Genomic DNA, 15,411 nt, shown 5'->3' on the forward strand with positions numbered 1-15,411 from the left:
GTTGGATGTGTGAGTGTCGCTTCCAGCTGCTCAGAAAGGCGCGTGTTGCAGAGTGGGGGTGCATTACCACAAACCCCCCGTCCTCTGCCGTGCATGTAGTTCATGCTCTGAGACCCTCCCGGGATGGTTGGGGACAAGCCGTGCCCTGTGTCATTGCATCTCGCGTGCGGGGGCCTCCATTGTGCAGCTCGAAGCTGCTGAGGAGGAAAGAAGGGTGTCCTGGTGTGTGAAATAGGCACCTTAGAACAGAAACGCTCATCCGTCATCTAACCCTAACCCCTCCCAGAGAACCTACCTCCTAATGCCATCCTGTCGGGGGCTTCGCATTTGCACACATGAATTTGAGGGGGACACACACATTCAGCCCACAGCCCGTGTCCGCTGCCCTTCCCAGGTAGGGGGTAGCAGCCTTACGTGTCTCACTGATTCATCGTTGGGTCCGTCAGTTCGTTCATGGACTCAAGGAACATGCGTTGAACGCCGGCCGTGCGCCTGCCACCAGGCGGGGTGGGGACCCCCACGACGAGGTGCCTGGTCCACAGTAGAATGGAGGAGGCCTGCTTGTCTAGGTGCTCACTTGGGCAGGAGGGGGAATTTCTCACCTGAGCCTGGACCACTCAGGAATTCTCCGAGTTCCCTGCCGGATGGCAGAGATGCAGGCTTGGCTAGGAGACCCCAGAACGTGGACATATGTCAGGATGTCCCCCTAGTCTTCCTCTGAGGGTTGGAGGCTGCAGTGAGGAACCTTTGATACCAATGTCTGTCTGCAGGGTAGATTCCTAGTTGGGTCAAAGGATAAATGCATACGTAATTGCTCTAGAATTTGTCCCAACTTACCCCTGTGGGGGAACATTTTGCACCCCCACCCACTGCGTACATGAGTGCCTGGTCCCCGTCACCATGCCAGAGAAACGTGACTTCAAAGCACTTGAACTTTTGCCAATCTGATAAGTGAGATCGTATCTCGGTAGAATTTTAATTAGCATTTCTCTTACTCGGTGTGAAGTTGAGCGTGTGTTTTCAAGGACCATGTGGGTATCTTTTTGTATAAATGGTTAACGTTGCCCTTGTTCTCTGGAGGGAGTTGGATTTTTTCCTTCGTTCATAAGAACTCTTTACGTATTCGGAGAACAGCCCTTTGAATGTGATAGGCGTTGCAAATTTTCTCCCTGTTCATCGTTTATTTTTCACTTTGCGTCCCGGGTCTGTACAAATCCAGGAGGAACCCCAAATATGCAACCACTTCTCCCGCCAGCACGCCGCGGTCTCCTAGGGCTTCATCCTTACAGACGTGCCGTCTGCTTCTGAGCCTCACTCTGATTTTTATTTTATGTTTTATTCCTTTCTGCAGCCTTCCCCCCACAACCCGAACGTGTTGCCTTAGTGACGGGAGGCACGGATGGAATCGGCTATGCGACCGCGAAGCGCTTGGCAAGACTCGGCATGACCGTGATTATAGGTGACTGGTTTTACACTCACTCGTACCTGGCAACTAATGGGACACGCGCAGTTGTTTGCTTATATATATATATATATAGGGGTGTCCATATTGATTTGCTTATCGATGACACGGCCAGAGGCGGAAGACATAGGGATCAATATTCAGAAACTGAAAAAGACAGGAGATGTCTTTTCGACATGAATGTACATTCTGCATTAATATTGATCATATATTTTTTCTGGGTGTGATTCACTTGGAAAAAACAACCCTCGATCTGAATTAGTTTGCCAGAGGGGACGTGACAAATATCGTAGACCAGGCGGCTGACAACACACATTTATTCCCTCTCAGTCCTGGAGGCTGGAGTCCGAGATCTGGGTGTCCCAGGGCTGGTCCCCCCCAAGGCCTCTCTCCTGGGTGTGCAGACGGCTGTCTGCTCCCCGTGTCCTCACATGGCTGTTCCTCTGTGTGTGTCTGTGTCCTCACCTCCTCTTCTTATAAGGACACGGTCCTGTTGGATCAGGACCCCACCCTAGTGACCTCATGTCAACTTAATTACCTCTTTACAAACCCATCTCCAGAAACAGCCCCATCCTGAGGTCCTGGGGGTCAGGGCTCCAACCTGTGAATTTTAGGGGGACACACTTCAGAATCTGACCAGGTTTTTAGAACAGTAGCTTCCCCTACAGTTATATCCTACAGACATTCTATGGTTTCCAGTCTTCTGAAAAATCTCGGGCAGCTTATCTTGGTGCCTGAATCCTCTTTGAAAACGAAGGGACTCCCTTGGGCTGGGAACGTGGTTACTGTTCAGACGATTCTTCCCGTTGCCAGCCATCCGGGGACAGACGCGTCAGCCAGCTGCAGAGAAGGACGCGTGCAGATGGGCTTTGACACAGAAACGTCATGTTTCTCAAGTCCCCTGTGGGCATCGGCTCATTTAACTCAAACGTTCAATGGCGCCCGTTTTTATCAAAATAATCCTGTCGGTTTTAAGGGTTAAGGAGTGCTTTCATGTCCGACTTTCTAACCCATCACCCAGGGTCCCTCATTTTTTTTTCTTTGAATTTGCAAAGTTATTTATTTATGAGTTGTTTTTTAAAGTACTCTTTCCTACACAGTTAATGTATACTGGCTTCTTGAAAACTCTTCCAGGAATTGAATAACAAGGGTTTGTATTTAGCTCTTCCCTTTTTAATGAATTATTTTTGTTTGCTACAGGGTCACATTTTTCCTTTTTTTTGTTTTTTTTTTTAATCCCTCATTTCTTCATCACCCATTCGTTCCTTGGCGTCCAGCTCCTCTTTGAAAATTCCCCTGCCCGTCACTTACTGATGGACGGTTACCGATGGGCCACGACGCTTGGGGTGGGAGCTTTAGTCACGACTGTGTCTCGCCCCATCCTGGGGATGGACTCAAATGCCTTGATTTTGACCCTACACATTTGAGCACGCGTGTGTCACCCGTGCAAGCGGACTGGAGCGACTTGTTGTCACCTCACTTAGGGGATGTGGGTTGAACCTCAGGAACGGCGCCTGTCAGCACCAGCTGTGTTTCTGGCGTTCAGCGGAGAGTCGACACCGTCTCCTTTGCCGCAGAGCTTTCCGCCTTCACAGTGGGGGGGGGGGGTCGCGGTTGCGAGCCTCCTGGCCACTGCAAACAAGCATGCAATCTCACCTCCGCCGCCGTGTGACTCTGAGGGGGTAATTGGATACGCCCCGGGGAGGGGCCATTTTTCATTTTGCCTGACGTTTTGATTCAAAGTCACTGAATAAAACATCATCCTTCGACCCTTAGCGCATTTTTAGATTAAATACGAAGTCAGAGCCGGGTACGTCCCATTTCAGATTCCTTAATCCCGAATCTGTGAACGTTGAAAGAATCATCAATTACTTGCCGAAGGGCTGAAGTGACAACCTGGGTCCGAGTGAGGCCGAGCGATGCATTAATATTGCTGTGAATGCACGCATTATTCAGTTTCCTCTCTGTTCACTAGATCTTAGCTGTTCTTGTTTGAAGGCATGGGTGGAGGATGTTTCTTTCTTCATAATTCTTAATCAACGGCCGCCTCAGGTTTAGACCAGGGGTCAGTGTTTCCTGGTAGGGGCCAGGTGATACATATTTTCATAGCTCTCTCTCAGCGATTAGCTCTGACCTGACAGCAGGAAGGCAGCCACAGCCAACACTTAAAAATGGCCATGGCTCTGGTCCAAAAAACCTTTTTTTTTTTTAGTATCAGGCGATCAGGTGGCGCGCCAAATTTGGCCCCAGGTCCGTGGCTTGCTGACCTACTTTGGGTTCAATATATATATATATATATATATATTTAGATGAGTGGAGGCAGTTGCTGAAACTGACCTTTGTCAAAGGAAGTGAGTGTCCATACCTCTAATTCAATGCTAGTCATACCAGCCTGGATACGAAGCGTGAGCTGGCCATCCGGGGGACCTGGCGACCAGGATGGCCGCGCCCCACCCCCGGCTTTCTCTGGCCACTTACATCTTTCTCGGGAAATGGGGGGGCTTTGCTGTCATTTCATCCACGCTTCCCCTGTGCCAGCGCTTGATGCGAAGGGGGTCAGTGCTGGAGGTTCATCCCGGGAGCAGACGGCTACTTGATGTATAAAAACCGCGCGGAATTTCCGAAGGAAGGTCCTTCACACCTATGGCCTCAGGTGACCTGTGCTTGCTTATGTATTTATTTATCTATTTGTTTATGTTTTTATCTATTTAGCAGGCGGACTTTGATGCCTAGAACATTTAGAGATGGACGTTAGCATTCGGGCTATCTCGTACACGCCAACCTGCCCGTTCCCCCAAAAATGCAGGGGGAAAAAACAGTAATAACCATGTCAAGTTTCTATTTCTTGAAGGGCACCTAAGGGGCAAATTACTTGGTAGCTGTGCCTCTTTGATCCCTGAAACTTTGAACTCCTTGAAAGCAGGGACGGGGTTCACAAATCCCTGTTTGTTAGTGTACCTCCAAAGAGGTCTGCTGCCCTGTTTATTTTGCACGTCCCTGGCTGGAGCCGAAGGCATTTCCAATTCTGCTAGGCTCAGTCTACTGTCTTACATGTTTGTTTTTAAAACTCTTCGTGGTCAACACTTTTTTTTTGTGGGGGGAGGTCGGGGCGGAAGGGCATTCCATAAGTTAATTTGGGGGCACTTGTCAAGGGTACAGGGTACATCCTACAGAAGGGAATGCTAGCGGACCACAATAGCGGTCCTTAGCTAGAATGTGTGAATGAAGTAAAATAGCTGTACCCAGCATGCGAAAATGCGTGAAAAGGGGTGGCTTGGTGATACGTTTTTCGAGATATCAGGGTGGTTCTGTCCAGAGAACGCCCCCGCCCCCCAAGCAGGGGCTGGACCCAAGTGGACCACCCAGGTGACACGGGCTGGCCCCTCCCCTCCCAGGACAGGTGTGCTCAAGCCACCTGTGGGTCTTCGGGGCCCCCAGGGCTCCATAACCAAGAGTGCGTTCCTCACGTCTCATCTCCCTCTGTGACTCACCCCTGCAGGGAGTTTCGTGCGTGGCTTCCCCTGCAAAGAGGCCACTGGGCTGTGTGTGGCGTGGCCCGTTGTTCATGCTCCAGGACCTCCTGAGAGCAGCCCCTGTTAGGGGCTTCGAATTAGAGCTGTGTGGTCACAGATGTGTGGAAAAAACAACACGCACGCCGTGCAAACTCGGTTCTCACCGTCAGCACGCGGTCACGTCCTAAGACGTGCAGGAAACCACATTAACTTGATCATCACACTCCCGGTGGCCTTGTCCTTATTTTAACCGTGACACGCCCCGTGCGCAAAACGCCCATGGCTGTCCTTCCAAACCTGTGTTCCCCGAGCCACACCTGTGCATTTTTACAGCGTCGTCGCCGGTAACAAAATGAGAACTCGCCAGGGCGGAGTGGGGACGCCCCGCGGTCATTTTTACAGCTCGGGCCACGCAGGATCGCAGGGGGGCGCCTGGACCAAAAGTGTCTTAGAAAGTTCTGCCTGTAGCCTGGCGTGTATGCCACCATGCCCGTGCTGGAGCTATCCCCAGCTTCCAAGCCTGTGTTTATCATGCCACCCGGGGTCTCGCCGTAAAGGAAAACGGTGGGGAAATGCGGACGCCTGGCCAATTCAGGCTAAACAATGAGGGGACGTCAGGAGGCACGCTCAGTTCTGCAATGCGTCGTGTGTCTCAAGAAAACAAGTTTTTGGCATTTGATGGTTTCTGGATGACCTTATCCCTAATGGTATTTTTTTTTCTTTTTAGCTGGAAATAACAAGCCCAGAGCCCATGAAGCCGTGAAGAAGATAAAACAAGAAACGTTGAATAACAAAGGTACTGCTTCTGGCGAACCCGCGTGGCCTTAGGGACAGGCTGGTGGGGGTGGCCGTGGAGGGAGGGACATGTCTCTGCGTCTCGACTTATCCTTTGGGTGTTTTTGTTTCACAACGTTGTACAAAATCGGCATGAAATTTTTTTTTTTTCAAAAAACGACTGTTGAAAGAATAAATTCCGCAGACCTCGCTTTGTGTTGTACACCTACGCAGGACAGGAGCAAAGGTTCGTTTTGGGGTTCATATGTGGCTGTTTAAAAAGTTTCAGTGCCTCACGTGTTCTAACAGTGCTCTCCTTTATCGGGGGAGAGAACTTTCTAGAAGGTTTTGTTTCCATGACGTGGTGGTTTCAGTTGCGTAGGTTGAGATTCTGTGCAGAAAGTGGTGGATGCGAAGGAAAGACCAGCGGCGGGTTTTCCGTGCTGCGGAAAGCGCCACCGGCGATGCACTGATTTCCGGTCACTGTGGACGGCGAGTCCCTTCTGGGAGCAGGCGCCCTACCTGCTGCTCGTCCGCTTCTGTTTGTTTCTTTCTGTTGAATGATACAAAGCCGGTGCTTGAGCTCAGCATCCGGGGGGCTAGCTACCATGGGGATAAGCGGTCAGGTGTGCACACCTGGGGCCGACGGAGCCGGGGCAGCTAAACCGCCGACCCTCGGCCCTTCCCCACACTCCGCACATGGCACTCCGTTCTCAGCAGCACCCCCGGGCGCCTGAGTTTACAGAGAGGGCAGACCCCTCCGTGTGGCAGCGTGGCCATGCGTCCTTGGCGACGGTGGAGATGGGGAGGCCGAGGGTGCTGTGGTCCTTCTGCGTCTCAGAGCAGGACTCTCTGTGGTCCTGGGGACTCAGGCTTAGCCTGGCCTGGGAGCGGATGTCATGGGGCCCAGGGACGGGGCTGCACAGGAGCCAGGTGACCCCAGGGGTCCGCAGCACAGCTGTCCCACAGGGGGCACCCTTCACGGTGGTCACCGCGGGCAGAGTGACTGAAAGTGTCTGAGGGGTGAGCAGGGGATCATGTCTGAGCCACGTGAGTGTCCTTATTCTCACAGGGTGAGGGGACTTGGTGCAGGGAGGTGTGAGCCAATTCCACACACGCACACACATATACACATGTGCACACACACACTTACACATGCACACACAAGCACACACATGTGGACATGCACACACATGCATTTACAAGCACGTGCACACGTGAACACACGTGCACGTACACGAAAAATACACATGTGAACACACATGCACATGCATACATGCATGCACACACAAAGCATACACATGTACACACATGTGCAGACACACATGTGCACACATGCATGCACTTACAGGTGCACACACAAGTATACACACATGCACACACATACACATGTGTGCGCGCACACACATTTTTTAAGCTTGTCTTGTGTGCACTGAACCCAACATGAAAGCAATGCCACACTGGCTTCCAACGTTTGGAAGTTGGTCAGTGGAGACCCAGGCATTTCCCTCCTCTTGGCCGAGTCAGCATCCAGACTCAGGAGCCCCCGGACCCGAGATCCAGCCAGCCGTGGGGTCCCCTCCCTGTGCCGGGGCCCCTCTGCCCACTGGTACGGCAGGCACAGCCGCAGCTCCCAGGGACGCCAGCGGGGCAGCTGCGTGTCCGTCTCTCAGGGGCCTGGCTCACCCTGCGTCTTAGCACATCTCCCTGCACCCACGCCGGACCCCTCCAGGGCGAGTGCCCACGTTCCCATGGTGATGCTGATGTCCGGGCCAGCCTGCGCCTGCCGCAGCCTCTGAGACCCTTGTCCACGCCACTCCCCTCGGCTCAAGGTCAGATGGAGTCCTCTCACCCCCTGCTTACGGCCCCATTCGGGGATGCCGCAGAGAAACCCCACGTTGCTTCCTTTACATGGAAAGGTGGGAGCTCTCAAGATAATAAGAGACGATGTGTGACACACACGTGGCCTGCGGGTGAGCGTGTGAGGACAAAGGTGGTCTTTTATGTCTGGGTCGGTGGAACAAAAGCGAGGTTGACGGAAGCACGGCTGCGTCCGGTTGGACGTCTTTCTTGATTCCTGCACACAAGTCGTTGTTTTTTACGGCTGCCTATTCCTCCATTGTCAGGACAGAGCAAATTGCGCGTCTGGTTTCCCACGGAGACGCGTGTCTCATCTCGGTCTGTGCTCGGTGCCCTTGGGTTTGCGGCACGAAACAGCTGCTCACTTTCGCCCGTTCAGGTCTGTTCCAGAAAGTAGAGTGAGGAATGTAAAGATACACGATGTACGCAGACACACTGGTCTCCGGGCGTCTGTCACTGTCACGGCTGTCCGTGAGACGGCTCCTATCCCTTCTCTGCCACTGTGTCTTTCCAGGCTGAACTGGTCCTCGGGAATTTTAACCCACTTGGCGATGTTGTTTTTGTCCCTTAGAGGAGTGGCCAGGATGTCCAGGGACGTGGGACACAGATATTATGGTGCCTCCTTTTTATAAAGCTTGAAGGAGACATGCCTCCCTGCCTGGGCCCCCACGCCTGCGTGTGCTGAGCTCACCCGACTGTTACCTGGAACTCACGGAAATGCTTGGCAGGTCACACCTCGGGGTTGATTCATCACCCCACACGCGACACACGCCGATCAGCCTGGGGGTGAGTGGGGAGGGCTTCCGTTTCGTTTTCAGCGCTTGCCATTCGCGTCCCTTGGTCATTTGCTTAATCGCCGTCCCAGGCGGGGGAACGTCACACGCCTGCCCGGACGCGTCTGGGTCCTTGACTGTTCCCGTCCGTCTGAAGTACTTAATTGGCGGCGTGTTTTCACACATCCGTGTTGGAGAGAGAATGAAAGCCTGGTAGCTGGTGCCCATCTTAGGTTTTCTGAGGTAGACTGCGTGCAATTATTCAGAGCCATTTACACAGGCAATCCGCTCGTGAAATTAAAGACGAACAATGTTGCTTTTGATCATTATTATTATTATTTTTTTTAAAAATTCCTTTGGGGGAAAAACGTCGTAAAGAGCCCTCCTACCTCTAACACACATTCTTTCTCCTTTGCCGAGGGGCAGGTGGAAGAGACCCCCGCCAGGCACTAGACACTCACCTGGCAGGTATGGCCAGACCCGTCTGTGTCTAAATTATTGTGATTAAAAAAAAATTTCCTAGACTTTAATTTTTCAGCTCAGTTTGACATTTGTAGAAAATACAGCCAGTTAGCCTACTACCTGCCCTCACCGCCCCACAATGTCCTCTATTATTATTTTTTTTTTCATTTTATGAAGCAAATTTATTCAGTGAAAATGACTACAAAATCGTGTGCTTCCTATTTATTTTCAAGTATCAGTCATTTTAGAAAAATAATGAACTGGCAAAGGACATTTTTTGTGTGTGTGTTTTTAATAGTTTTTGGACAAGACTAAAAAGGAATACCCGCATCTCTGAGCACCGTACCATTTTTTGTAGTTTCATGAAGCCCATTCGTGAAGCCTAAAATCCCCCAGTGAACAGGTTCCCATTCCCGTTTCACGAAGAGAGACATTACATAGGTGAAGTTGGTTTTACAAAACTAACCCTGAAAGAAAAAGAAAGCATCGCTCCATGTTATAAATTTCGGGGGCCACAGACATGGCTTATTTCCTGTCTGCACAGGCGAGCGTTGCGTCAACATGACACGTTTGTTGCAAGTGATGCACAGACACCCAGACGGCGTTGTGAGCTGAGGCCCGCCGTTCGCCTCGGTAGTGTGCGTCCTGTGGGCTTGGACAGATGCCGAATGACGCGTGTGCAGACAGACGCCTCTGCGCCCCACCCCTCCCAGCCCTCTGGCAGTCACTGATGATTTTCACTGCCTCCGTAGTTTTGGCGTTTCCAGAATGTCCTAGAATCGGAACGGACGTACAGTGCGCAGTCTTTTCAGATTGGCTTTTTTTTACTTGGCTGTCGGCACTGAAGGCCCCTCCGTGTCGTTTCACGGCGGGAGAGCTCATTTCTGGTGAGGGCTGAAGGTATGTTTTTCGTAAGGACAAAGCCCGGCGCGGAGTGGGCTTGCACAAAGGAGGATAAGTGTCAGCATACACTGTCTTCCCTTTTCACAGGCCCCATCCAGCTCTCGTGTTACCTACCCCACAGGAAGGTCAGGGTCAGGGTCAGGGGTTAGGGTTAGAGCTTGGAGGTTAGAGAGTACGTTACGGTTTAGGTTCAGGGTCAGGGTCAGGTTTAAGGTAGAGGTTAGGGGTTAGGTCAGGGTTTGGGGTTTAGGGTTACACTTAGGGTTAGGGTCAGGTTTAGGATTAGGGTTAGAGCTTGGCGGTTACAGATGCCCCACGCGGACCCGTTCCTGTGACTGGCCGGAGCCCCCGGGGAGGTTTCAGGCCTGTGGCAGCTGAATCCCCAACCTCGTACCTCCGCTCTGCGAATTCGACCACTCAGGACGCTTCTCCGTTCCCCCACGCGCGTTGTTGTACAAGTTAATTACCAGGAAGATTATCAGGGGCTTTAGGACACGCCGGGTAGGCGCTGTTTAACAGATAAGAAATAATGAGTGTTTCTCCAAGAGGAAAAAGGCGGCTTTGTCGGTGGCGCGAGATACCCTGGCAGCTTTCTGGGTTTTGTCCTCGAAAGAGAAGCAAAGGACTGGAAGGCAGGTGAGCCCGCCCTGCTGGGTCCTGCCCCAAACACGCAGGCCGTACGTGCCGCAAACGCCCAACCTGGACGGCGCGTGCCCAGCTGAGTGCCAAGGGCATGTCCGGGCCTGAGGCCCAGCTCTGTTCAGGCTCCGCGTTCCATCTGCAGACGCCTTTGTAGTCTGCTGTGGCTCTTAGGAGGTTAAGTCTCGTTTCTGAAGCGGTGGCCAGGGGGCAGTTTGGGGCCGTCGGCTCCGTTTTTCACACCCTAGAGCCCCACACGCCCCCAGAGAGCGCACGTCCCCAGCGAGGTGCCCACGAGAGCTTCTTTACCTCTGCTGTTTTGTTTTCTGCCAAAGTTGAGGTCGAGCCAGTCCACCAGAGTGCAGCCTGGGCAGGAGGGAAGGTCCCCGTGCTCTCAGGGCGAGCGGACGCCCTTTACTTGGGGAGCGCGAGACCTCAGACCACAACGAGGCGTTCGCATGTAGTCTCACTGTTTTCTTAGGGACGGATAATGACGGGTGGGGTCTTAGGTGGGATGTTGGATGCATCTGCGGAGACCCTAAATGTGACTGACGGATGCTGTTCAGAGTTGATGGGCGACCGTCCCCCCAAATATATCACTGATGGATGAATGGATATAGAAGATGCGGTCCATGCAGACAGTGGACTGTCACTCAGCCATTACAACACGGAGGGGCCTTGAGGACATGATGCTCACTGAGAGACGCCAGTCACAAAGGGACAAATCCTATATGATTCCACTTACGGGAGGTACGTAGAGGAGTCACCTTCATGCAGTCAGAACATAGATGGTGGGTGCCACCACGGACTGGGGGGGGGTTACTGTTGAAAGAGGACAGAGTGTCTGTTGGAAACGACAGAAAAGGCTCTGGAGATACGTGTGTCTTGCATCACACGTTGCATGCCACTGGGGCCCCTTTGCATGGGACCAAGAATAAGTGCCTAGAAGTGACGCGTCTGTGTTGCCCACACGACTTGTAGGGATGGCCGGTCTCCCTAGAGCCACCTCTGCCCTGCTGCCATGCTCCGTGGCTTCCTCAGGAATGGGCCGGCCACCTGTGCTCCGTGTCTGCCCCTGCAGGTGACCAGATCCAGGTGCTGGGGAACGGGGGTGTCTCTGGAGGTCCCCTCCCTTCCAGAGGAGGGCGGGTACAGAGAAGGCAACGGTTATTTCCAGACAGCTGCCCTCTGCGAGTCACCCCTCTCCTCATGCTGGTCCCTGTGGACATTGTTGGTCTGGCTGAGGGCTCAGAGTCCTGGGACCGATCCCCCTGAGACGAGAAAGGGTTCCGTCATTTACTCATGGTGTCTGCTGTGGCCGTGGGGGAAGGACTCGGGCTCATATGGTGCAGTCTTGCCCTTTTCGATGGTTGTCTCATAATCGTGATACACCGTCAATCTTTGCAAGTCACCCACCACCCACCACCCACCGCCACCACCCGGGGCTTAGCCACTGCTTGGCACTTTGCGGGCACTTGGCAATTTGTTTTTAATGGTGGTGATGGTGGTGGTGATGGTGGTGATGGTGGTGGTGGTGGTGATGGTGATGATGGTGGTGGTGATGATGGTGGTGATGATGGTGGTGATGGTGATGGTGGTGATGGTGATGGTGGTGATGGTGATGGTGGTAGTAATTGTGATGGTAATTGTGATGGTGATGATTACTGTTGTCTTATCCACCATAGTTATTATCACATGAAAGTACAGAATCCTGGAGGTGATGCCCAGAGATGCCCGTGAGCTCCCTGAGGATGCCTCGCTGGCTGCCAGCACTGAGTGTCACATTCGTGTCTGTCCCCTACAATATGCCTTTGCTGCTGTGCTGTCAGAGATACTCATTAATTCTGTGACTTCACGGTGCCCTGTGTTGAGATCACATTTAATTTAAGGTAACTGTCACAGTGACTGTTGGGAGCAGCTGATCTGAGCTGTCCGTTTCCCCTTGGCTGTGGATTTTCTTCGTGTTTCAGTCTTCTCGCTTGAGCTGTATTTTTGCCACTTTTACTTAAACGGAGAGCACGGTCCTTTTCCCTGATACTGCCAGAAATGAATTCATTCACGTCCGTCTTCATTTTCGTACATACCTTTGTCACTTGGCAAGGAGGGTTCCAGGAGGCAGTTTTATCCACTATTGCCTTTGTCACTTCACAGCCTTTCCCCTTACTTGAAGAAGTCATCAGACATCCTCCTTGTCACCCTGGTAGCTGGGTGTGCTTTGTATTGATTAAGATGTAGTCTCTCGCGGCCACATAACGAAGTTCCTCAGTCACTTCTCGACTTTCTTATCCGAGAACTGCCACTGTATCCCCGCCTCTCTGTTCTTCTCGTGGCTGGAATTTGCACATTGTAGAGCACGTATTTTTAAAGTCCTTTCTCGGTGGAATCAGTGGCCTCTGAGATAATTTTTGCATGTGGACGCCTGGGCATGTGGACACCCAGCCCACATCCCCTGGGGAAATGCGTATCGGTGAGAATTGATTTTCTTTCTGTCAAGGAAAGGGGCAATCTGCAGGTTGTAAAGGAATTCTGGGGAATTCATTGGCTCTCTCTCTCTCTTTTTATTTTTTTTTTTGAGCCCCATTTTATCCAAACCTGAATTATGTGAATTCTAATAAACAAATGCTCCTAGGGAGACCACGCTTCCCACTCCCCATGGAAGGTGTTTGGCAGGGAAAGACACGGCAACATGGCTGGATTTACACATAGAGGAAGGGGCCTCAAGCCACGGGATGCTGGAAGCTTCTAGAATCTGGAAAAGGCAAGAAAACGGATTCTCCCTTAGTGACTCCACCAGGAACCTAACCTTCCTCACTTTGATGTCAGCCCAGAGAGACTCACATCAGGCCTCTGAGACATAAGCGAATGCATCTGTGTTGTTTTAAGCCAGGCAGCTGGCGGTCATTTGTCACAGCAGCCATAGGAAACCTGTGCATAACATCCTAGCATCGGTTTTAGATTTTACACAGGACACACAGGCACTGCCTCAGTGGGTCCAGTTATTTCTGACTCTTTCAAGTCCTGTGATGCCGTGAGACAGCGTGGCCCCTGTTCCCCTCTCTCAGGACTCAATGCCGGCGTTTTAGAAGGAAACCCACCCATGATTTCAAAACCAAGAGGAAAGCAAGACCTTTGGTCTTGGATTCCGGCGTGCCCGCTAGATGGAATGACAGTGTACTCAGGCCGTTAATTGCCCTCTTAACTGGTCTCATTACTTGTATTCTGCGACGATTCGTCTCGATTCATTAGTGTGGCATTTAACGGCTCAGCTCACGTTCATTTATGGGATCATTTCATTCAGCCAAAGAGGGCTTTCTCTCTGCGTCTCACTTGAATGTCTCTTGCCTTCCCGCTAACCCACGGGGTGGTTTCAGGGACTGTCCTTGGCAGAGCCATTCGAAAGGGGAGCGCCCATTCATTCTAAGCCACCTCATAGAACTAAGTTCCAGCTGAGAGGAGGTGGTCTCAGCGGTGCCTTTTCTCATCATCACTGGCCATTCCGCTGAGCTTTGTAACCTGATTTCCAAGCAGCTCAGTGGTCATCGGCCCCATGTCCCTCATGCAGGCTCAGATTCATCCACTCGTGCTTTGTCTGCCGCGTAGGACTCATTCGTCATCGGCAGTGCCCAGAAAGCCAGGTGTCATTGTCACCATCGTGAAGGTCAGGGACCTCCGTAGACCTGCGGCTTGGGACGGAAGGGTTCACAGCCTCTGTGAGAGATTCGCTTCCTCCGTGGTAAGATACTGTTGTCCTTCTCGCGTTCTTTCCTTCCTTCTCCGCTGGCCCAGTGTCAGGTCCCTTTGCCTGGCTGGGACAACGTCGGTGGCCTTGGCGCCTTGGGTCACAGAGAGCTTTCCGTCATGATACAAATCCGAGCTGCAGAACGGAGTTACCGTCACACATCCTCAGGCCCAGACGGCCACCAAGAGCGACCGACCCACAAAATTCAACCAGGGCATGTGGAAGGGGTCTTCTGTGGACCGTGTTATTTTTTACTTTCTTCTTGCGTGGGTCTTGGAGCTGCCATAACGAGGCATCTCCAGCGGGGCGTGGGGTAGGCGGACGGGTTAACCAGCAGAAATGCATTATCTCCGAGCTGGGTTGGTTCTCTCTGGAGGCTCCAAGGGGACCACTTTTTCATGTCTCTCTCCAGCTTCGGGGGGCTGCCAGCCATCCTGGATGTTAACTTGGTTTGCAGAAGCATCGCCCCAATGTCCGTCACCATCATCACATGGGCTTCTCCTTGTGTGCCTGCCTCATAATTCCTTTTCTTCTTAGAAGGACACCTGTCACACTGCATGCAGGACCCACCCAATCATCTTATCACGTCTGCAAAGAACCAATTTCCAAGTGAGGTCATTTTTTGGGGGGGGCGGGGGCGGGGGGCGGAGATATAGACCCATTCGCCCTTAGAACTGACACTTCCTAACACACGATGTATTTCGCTCGCCTTTCTCTGTTTATTGCTGGCCTGTGAGCAGCGTGTGGGCAGAGGTATCTGCCTTGTCAGGGAAGCAGTGACGTCTCTCGCAGGTTGTCAGGCAGTGTGGATGCCCTGAAAGGAGAGTTTCTTGCAGCGTGCAAATGATCAGACACCGCGGTCCATGTCTGGGAGGCCTCAGACCGCGTCTGCACAGGGTCAGGCCGACGGTGGATTCCCGGGACCTGCCTCACGGTCAGGGGGCGTGAATCTCCCTGGTGGAGAGGTTTCGACAAGGTAGCGACCCAGGGCACGGGCAGAGAGCTTGTCCAGGCTTTGAGGTGTGGCCCGCTCCCAACTAAAAAGCAACCGTGCCCCAAAGCAAAGAAAGACAATTTAGGGGCACGTACGAAAAGCAGAGAACTGCGGAGATGGGCGTGTTTGTACACAGTCTGGAATTGCTCTGCAAGAATGTCAGCAACGCCTGGGGAAGACTTCCTCCATGGGAATGGCTTGTTTTTCTTGCAGTGTGTTTCTTGTTCGGCGGCTTTGACCCGTGTATCCTTTGTGAGGTGCAAATGGATTTCTTTCCTAAGATTTTTTGCATT

The 15,411-nt window shown here is 52.3% G+C and overlaps 1 protein-coding gene across 1 annotated transcript in view; it reads left to right on the forward strand.

The window, feature by feature from the left end:
* The window catches only part of DHRSX (dehydrogenase/reductase X-linked), an 82,517-nt gene that overhangs the window by 13,194 nt on the left and 53,912 nt on the right, over positions 1-15,411 (forward strand). Inside the window, exons 2-3 of the mRNA XM_019627114.1 lie at positions 1,352-1,459; positions 5,702-5,770. Coding sequence (XP_019482659.1) covers positions 1,352-1,459; positions 5,702-5,770 — 177 coding nt within the window. The remainder of the gene's footprint in view (positions 1-1,351; positions 1,460-5,701; positions 5,771-15,411) is intronic.

This window comes from Hipposideros armiger, unplaced genomic scaffold, assembly GCF_001890085.2.
Source record: "Hipposideros armiger isolate ML-2016 unplaced genomic scaffold, ASM189008v1 scaffold_709, whole genome shotgun sequence".
Classification (NCBI taxonomy): domain Eukaryota; kingdom Metazoa; phylum Chordata; class Mammalia; order Chiroptera; family Hipposideridae; genus Hipposideros; species Hipposideros armiger.